Raw genomic sequence first — 7,983 nt, forward strand, 5'->3', positions numbered from 1 at the left:
TTTAGTTTCTTGGTGTTTTGTTTCAAATGTGGGATTTTTTCCTCTGCTGTTTACTTTCCTCTATAGAGATTTGAGGTTTATATAGGTCCCCTATTTGTATAGGTCCTCAATAGAGAACTAATGTTTTTTTACACACACTTACATGTGCATGAAGAGGAACTCTTCATTTGAAAGCAGTCATTTACTGTCCTAGATCAGCTCAGGCAAAAAAAGAGACCACTCATTCTGTTCTAGTTAGAATTGTTAGTGTGCTCTCTAGTCCAAGCATAAAAGAGCTAAGACAGGGAAGATGTCCTCAGCTGTGGAACATCACTGATGATAGGGAAGCCTTGGGTGCAACTCCTTGGGAAGTAACTTACACTGTTCTTGCTGGCTTGAATTAATCCCAGTGGCAGGACATACTAAAATGAGCTGTGAGTCTTGTCCCGATCCTCCTCTTACCCGTCATTTCTGCTTTATTATCTGAATCTTCTGTATCTCCATGGGAACTTGGCAATTGTTGTTTATGACTACTTTCCCCAGGACAGGTGGGAAGTCTAATTTTACATTATTGCTTTGGTGGCTAATAAAATGCAGGCTACGGTGCTAAGATGCGCTGCCAGCCAAACAATGCCACAGTGAATTTGAAATAGGGGTATTTAAATGAAAATGGAAATTTGACATGTCTGCCATTGACCTATGTAATTGGGCTGATAATTCCTAGGAGTTTTTATTTTTGAGTGTACACTGAGGAAGAAATATAGCCAAATATCAAAAAATATACATCATTAGAGAGTTTCAGAATAGCCAGTTCATCTCCTTTGCCTATTTGAGAAGCCCTTGAAAGCACTCCCTTTTTTCCTCAATAGCAAAACAAGCGGGAAAAGCAAGCCTTGTTGAGCCTTGAAATGAAAAGCAGACTGATTAAGGTGACCTATGTAGGCACACTTCCCCAGCTCACAGAGCAAAGGGACTTTAGTGACTGACACCTATGGCTCACAAATGTTCTATTAGGGAGTTTCCCTGAGACTTAAATTCTGAAAGGAAGGCACTCCTGCGATAGATGAGCACAAATGGAAAATATGGGTAGGGACACTGTAGTTTTGAGAATACAAATCCTGTTATTTGCTCCTCTTCACTGTTACTTTTGTGATCTCCATTCATGAGGAACTTCACAAATGGGGAACATATGACCTGCTAATGTTACTTTAGAGATGCTGCTGACCTCAAGGCCTGGACCTTGCCAGGAGAATCCTCCTGCAAGCCTGACTCCCTGCATCTTACTCTCCTGGGTAATTAGGGACTCCAAAGGGCAGTCTTGGAGAATGGAACTGGCTGCTGCAGAGGCTAAGGAAGGCCACTGTGGAAGGAGCACTCAAACTGAAGTCGTGCATTGGAATCACATAATGAGGTGGGAAAAGACCTCTGGAAGTCTTTAGCCCAACCTCCTCCTCAACTGCATCAGCCATAGCAGATTGCTCAGGGCTTTGTCCAGTTTCTCTTGAAAAGTCAAAGCAAGGAGAATGCACAGCCTCTCTGGGTCTGCACAGGAACTTCCAGAATCTGGTTAGTTGCAGAAAATGTCAGACCTGATGAACACAAGTCTCCCATCTTAAAAAAATTATAAAAAAAACCCAAAAAAAAAAAAAACCACAACAAAAAAAAAACCCACCAAAACCAGAAAACAAACAAACCAACCAAAACCAACAAAATCCCAGCCAACCTCCAAACCAAACTAATACTCTGATTGAATTGTGTCATTACAAAAGAATTAGACTAATATTTTCTATTAAGAGCTACCATCACAGGATCGACCTTTCTGCCAGACGAACAGCTGTTTGCACAGCTGGTGGCTGACACAATGCTTGCTCTTCAAAAATCACTGGCCTGTGGAACTGCACAGTGCTTACTCTAGGATCATGTTGAAGATTAACCAAGTACAGGAGAGTAACCAGCCCAGTTGTGCCAACTTTTCTACTAATTGGGAAAGAAGCACTAGTTCTTTGGGGGGTCAGTTATGACTTGGGGGTCACTGACCACTAGGGACCAACAGAGACCCCTGGGACAGAAGATCACATGTCCAGAGTGGATGAATCACATTAATGATTTGGTGAAAATTATAATGAGATGTATGTTTATTCCAGGAAAATCAACAGATATGTATCGTATCATATCATATCATATCATATCATATCATATCATATCATATCATCATATCACATAACATAATATACAGAAGTTTTGCTATTTTGAGGATGCATGGTATTTCAGAGGAGATATCCCCTTGTGCATCTGCCTGAAGAAAGAATTCCCACTTCTTAATGCTACATTGGTGTTAAGGACTTTTATTTTACTAATTTGTAATTGGTAATAACTTGACTCAGAGCAGACAAACTAAGCCACCTAATCATCTTGTAGTAATTTTTCCAGTACTGTACTTGTGTAAGCTTGTTCCTTTATAAAAGTTGATTTGTGTGGAAAATTTACAGAAGTTTTCCTTGTGCAGCTCCCAGCCCTGCCCCAGCACATGCATGTGCACAGACACATCAACATAACTCACACCCTCTAAGAAATTTTTATAAGAATCATTTGTTTGTTGGGATGCAACATTGGTGACTGGACTCCTTTTCCCCAGGACCGAGACTGATGAGAGAGAAGCTGTTTTCTCATCTTCAGGATTAGTTGTTTATTCTTTCCTTATCTGTATTACACATATACAGAGCACAAGGAGCTACATACACTAAGATAGAAAGGTGCAAAATGGAGAGCAAATAATCTCTCCAAGGTCTTCTATATGTCTATTTGTCCAATAATCAAATTCCAAGTAAGTTTTTTTTCTTAATGACCCAATGACCCAACACCTGTATGCTGCACTGTGAATTTCTTTATCCAATCACTCATTATTACCCAAAAATCCTTAGAAGAAGAAGATGAAGAAGGAAGAAGAAGGAGAAAGGGACCATGCACTAAACCCTCTGTATTGTCTCTCATTCTCTAATATAGCTTAAACCCTAAACTCTAACTTTCTCACCCAGTGACTTAAGAAAACCACATCCACTCACACACTCACATTCTCTACTTAACTTTAAGAGCTGTTTCCATGGTGTTATGCTAAACTTGGTGCTCTCTTGAGCCAGGCACCACAGATCAGGGCCTGTTTTCTGTGCTTCTGACCCCAACATTTGTTCATGATAAACCTCATGTTGGAAGCAGTAGTTGTTTCTCACTACCAAAGCACGACAGCAGAAGAAATTTCCTCCTTTGCCAGTAGGTAATTGTCTTGTTGGGATCAGACTTTTTTCAGAAATTACTCTGCTCCCCACATTCAGCCTAAGAGAGGTCTGAGCTTTGTTCCCTGAGAATGGGGAAGATGAGGGCAATGCAAGGAGTCAAAAAAGAACATTTAAAGAGTTGAATTTTACCCATAACTATGTTAAATCTTCAGCTCCAAGGAAGCTGTGAAAGTCAGGCCCATGTGTTAAAATAACCCACAGCTCAGAGAGAGGACAGGAGTGCCTTGCCTAGGTGGCAGAGATGTAGAATCTGAGTGCAGCAAGTCAAGGCGATGGCTGGAGATTTAAAGTTGCACTTCCAGCATTCACTGCACTCATCATGATAAGGTGACTGGTACTGACAGCTTTCCTTTTCTTTTTTCTGCAAACCAAGGCTGTCAGTGTTTCTGTGTTTGTATTAATGAGAAGGGTAGAGATTAGATTTGTGGTTTAATGGAGAGCAAAGCAGTGTCCAAATTCAACTGATTTCATTTTTGTTTTGATGACATTTTTTCTGTGATGAGTCTGAAAATCAAGGACATCTTTTTAGAAGAGCTCAGAATCCAAGATCTCTGACTTTGCTTTGGTAGGAGCCCAGTGATCTCTCAGAGCCTGTTTGCTCTTGTTCTTGAGTAAGCAAAGATGTAGGCTCTTTCAGCCTTTTTTTTTTGTTTAGAGAGGAAAAAAACCCAGACTCAAATCTAATTCCAGTGTTGAATATTCCGAAAAATCTGTCTTATTGAAGGAAGTAACACTTTGTGATACTTGTGGTATCAGAATGTGCAAATTTTAGAATTCATTCAGACACCTGTTAATCCAGACCAATAATGCTCTTATTAATGTTTTAACACTGTTGATAGAAATAAATTTAGTGGAAATTTTTGCTTAAATTTTCAAAGATATTTTGAATGTGAGAATATTCATTTGGGAGAGGAACAGAAAGCATTTACACAGTTCTATTATGGCTTTTTTCCCAACACGCAGATCCTCTCATTTCTCTTCTCTAGCTTAAGCATTAAAGCAAATCACCTGCTTTTAAAATGAAGCTCAAATGTAACTCTTTCTGCTATTTTGCTTAATTTTTTTGTGTGATCGGAAAATAATCAGTTGTAATTTGCTTTATAGCATTCTCATGGGAGTGAAAAAAGGCCAGAAGAATTTTTCCCAACTGAATGTATATAGAATGTATATGGAACTGTATTAGACTCCATCAATATTCATATTTTGCTTTATATATAACTTTATTAAGCCTATGCTTTATAATAAATTTTAGTAAGCAGGCTTTCAGTTCAATTACAGCAATTGCTTTTCAGCAAGCTAGATGAAGAAAGCAAGTTTTCCACATACTCCTTGTCCATTATTCCACCTGAATGAACTCCTTGCAGTTCAATAACTGCAGTATAATATAAAAAAACTATCAGCTACTGTATTAGAGTATAAAAGGTTAATTTATTAAGGTTAATGCCTTCATTTCAGCACCACTGCTGTATCTGGGACTACATTTTCAAATGTGCTTACATTTCAGTGTGTCAGGTTCTCTCAGTTACTGAGGCATCTCAGACTCCCACCACCAGAGGACTGCCCCAACTAGGATTTCACCAGGCACTGCTTGGAAGCAAGAGCTGGGAAGATGCAGTTGTTTCCCAAAGTCACCATAGGCTTGCTTGATCCAAGTTTCATCACTTCCTCTGATGAGAACCCCTCAGGGCTTCAGGGTTGCACAGGTGCCTGCCTTGGCCTCTTGCTGGGTGGGGGAGAACCCTGGGGGCTGGAGGCTCTCCTCTTCCGGGCACACCGAGACTTCCTGTGAGACTGGTCCCAGCCCTGTACCTGGCTGCAGATACTGCCCTGGGCAGATGGACCTGCCAACACTGCCTGCTCTGGCTCCTCCTGGGGCTGGTCCCCCTCTGTGGGAATGAGCACAGGGAGGCGGTGCCTGGGACCCCCTTGGAGGGCAGCCCCTGATGTTCCTGCTTCCTCCTCCACATTTAATCCTGCTGGGATGCTGGCAGAAATCCTCTCCGGGGAGCTGCTGGACCTGGAGCTGCTGGACCTGGAGCTGCTGGACATGGAGCTGGAGCTGGCACTGGCCACAAGGCTGTTAGTCTCCTCCCTGCCAATGCCGAAAAGCAGCAGCCTCTGGGCTTCCTCGCTGCATTTGGCCACAATGACAGTGATGAGGCCATGGATCAGTGGTGCTGTGTGCTCCCCAAAACAGTTCTGCAGTGTCTGGACCAAGTTCTGAACATTCAGACCATGGAGGCAGAGATGATGCATGATGCTGCTCTGTGCAACTTGTACTAGCCACCACTGGTCCTGGAATATTGCCTCCAGCCTCTCCCACAGCCAGGGTCGCACAGGATCCAGGAGGTGCTGTCTTTGTTGGAACAGTCTTGCCCACACCTCAGGCAGGAGGCCACCCACAGGCTCCTGCCCTGCACCCCCTTGCTCAGCTGCGGACAGTGTTCCCTGTGGAGAAGGTGCAGGGGACACCAGAGGGCCATGCGGGCTGTTTTCATTCAGGAGGATGGGAGCTGCCTCTGTGTGACTGCTGGTCTCTGATGACTCTTCAGGGGAGATGACAGCAAACAGCAGATAGTCCTGTTCACCCCGCTCAGAAAACCTGACAGTCTCTATCAGTGTCCTGCAGAGTGGGCACGATGGATTTGTCTGTGTCCATCGCAGGATGCAGCCCAGGCAGAACCGGTGGTGACAGGGCAGAGCAGAAGCCACATCCTTTGGAGTGTCCTGGCAGATGAGGCAGTTGCTGTCGTTTTCTCTGGCCATTTTTGTGCTTGGCAGCATTTTGGGGAAAGCTGAGGATCAGGGCCTGCTCCCTTCCATTGGTGTCACACTGCAGGAGAAGATGTAGTCACTGACTGTCCCAGGGAGGGAAGCAAAGAATGGCCAGGCCCCTGAAGAAGAACACTCTCCCACCTTCCTGGGTCACATCACCCATCCCATGGCCACCCTGCAGGGACGTTTTCCTGCACAACTCACCCTCAATGCTGCAACCACAGTGTCTGGCTGTCCCAACCAGGCAGGGCAGGGAAACAGGTGTGATTACTCTAGGATAGGCAGAGAGCTGTCAGTGGCAGCCCCCAACACACCACCAGTGCTGGGAAAAGCCTGGTTTGATTCTGCAGATCCCAGAGTCTTCCTCAACAGGAGTCAATGCTTGGGCCGGATTGGCGCAGTTACTCCTGGAGCCCAAATAAAATCAGTAATGGATGTGTTGTCACAATCTGCCACTTGGGATGTCATCCTCCAGAGCCTGATGTCACAATGAGATGTTCCCCACTAGAGGTGCATAGTGCTAGGAAAGAAAACAAAATAATTTCTTGTTTTGAACTTCTACATTTCCATGTTGCTCTGCTTTGGTCACCTGCGTCATGCATCCATGGCTGTGTTTCTTGTACCTGCCCTGACACACTGCCGAGGTGTCCCATGAGCAGGAATGTGGTGGGAGCAGTCAGCATGGACTGCCTGTGGCTGGATGATGTCTCCTTCCCTCACTGCCTTTCCCTGTGCAATGCCAGGATCTGGAGTATTGGCATGGAGGTGGCCTGCCCTGGGAGAGGGGAAGGATCCCCTCCAGCCATAGGCATGTAGATCACTGTGCCCAGCTGTGAGAGGAAGCCCCTGCCAGGCCCCCATGTGTGCCTACACATGGTGTGGGGGGACACTTCCTCGTGATCCCCAAGCTGACACCCTGAAGTGGTGCACAGTGTTCTGGCGATGCTCCTTTTGGGTGGGCAGAGCTCAGGATGATTCTCAGGCACTGGAACCAAGTGAGACAACAGGGAGCTGCCAGCAGAAGCCAGAGGTGATGTCCTGATGGATTTTCAGTGCACCTGTGACAAGATAATTTGTTCCTCCTGCCCACACCACCTTTGTCATCTGTTGCATTGTGTGTGTGTGTGTGTGGCTGCAGCAGGGTTTTCTGTGAGAGGAGGCACGACTGACATGGCCCTGAGGCTCCAGGGTCCATGGCTGTACCTCTCATTATGTGGGTGCAACCAACAGTGGGGCATGAGAGGAAGGGTAAAGGCATTAGTAGGAAGAGAATCTCAGACACTGTGAGTGAAACAACAATTTATTTCCTTTTATTATTTCCTGAATAAAGGGTTGCAGAAGTTCTGCTAGCGCTGCTGTCAGGACAGCCTCCTGCTGGGAGGAGGAAAATCCTGGGAGCTAAGGACCTTCTTCTGTAGGGGGTGCTGAGACCCCTTGGGCAAGAGGTTCCCGCTCTGGCTGGGAGCAGAGGGGCTGTGGCTGCAGCCCTGGGCAGAGCGACCTGCCACCACTGGCTGCTGCAGTCTCTCCTAGCTCTGGTCCTACTCTGAGGGGTCAAGTGCAGGTGAGGAGCAGCTGGCGCTCCCAGTGAAGGTGGATACTGATGTACCAGTTTTTTCCTCCACCTTGGAGGCTGCAGGGCTGGTGGGGATCCCCTCCCAGGAGCTGGGAGGTCAAGGACCCTCACAGGTCCAAAAGCTACTGGAGCTGGATCTGGACCTGCAGCTGCTGGAGCTGGCCACAAGGCATGACAGGACCTGAGCACAGCAGCCTCTGGGCCTCCTTGCTGCACTGGCCCACAATGACTCTGCTGATGCTGTGGATCAGTGGCACGGTGTGCTCATTGAGGAGAGGCTTCAGCACCTGGGCTGGCATCTCCACATCTGGACCATAGATGCAGAGGCTGTACAGGATGCAGCTCTCTATGTCCTCAACC

The 7,983-nt window shown here is 45.9% G+C and overlaps 1 protein-coding gene across 1 annotated transcript; it reads right to left on the bottom strand.

Moving 5' to 3' along the window:
• Positions 1-4,680: 4,680 nt before the first annotated feature.
• Positions 4,681-6,483, bottom strand: LOC111941772 (uncharacterized). Its single transcript, XM_023944972.2, has 2 exons — positions 6,252-6,483; positions 4,681-6,105 (listed from the first exon to the last, which is right to left on the bottom strand). The coding sequence occupies exon 2, from the start codon at positions 6,054-6,056 to the stop codon at positions 4,962-4,964; it is 1,095 nt and encodes a 364-aa protein (XP_023800740.1). The 5' UTR covers positions 6,057-6,105; positions 6,252-6,483; the 3' UTR covers positions 4,681-4,961.
• Between the last annotated feature and the right edge of the window lie 1,500 nt (positions 6,484-7,983).

The sequence above is a fragment of the Cyanistes caeruleus genome, unplaced genomic scaffold (assembly GCF_971803275.1).
Source record: "Cyanistes caeruleus unplaced genomic scaffold, bCyaCae1.hap1.1 HAP1_SCAFFOLD_474, whole genome shotgun sequence".
In the NCBI taxonomy this organism is placed as follows: Eukaryota; Metazoa; Chordata; class Aves; order Passeriformes; family Paridae; genus Cyanistes; species Cyanistes caeruleus.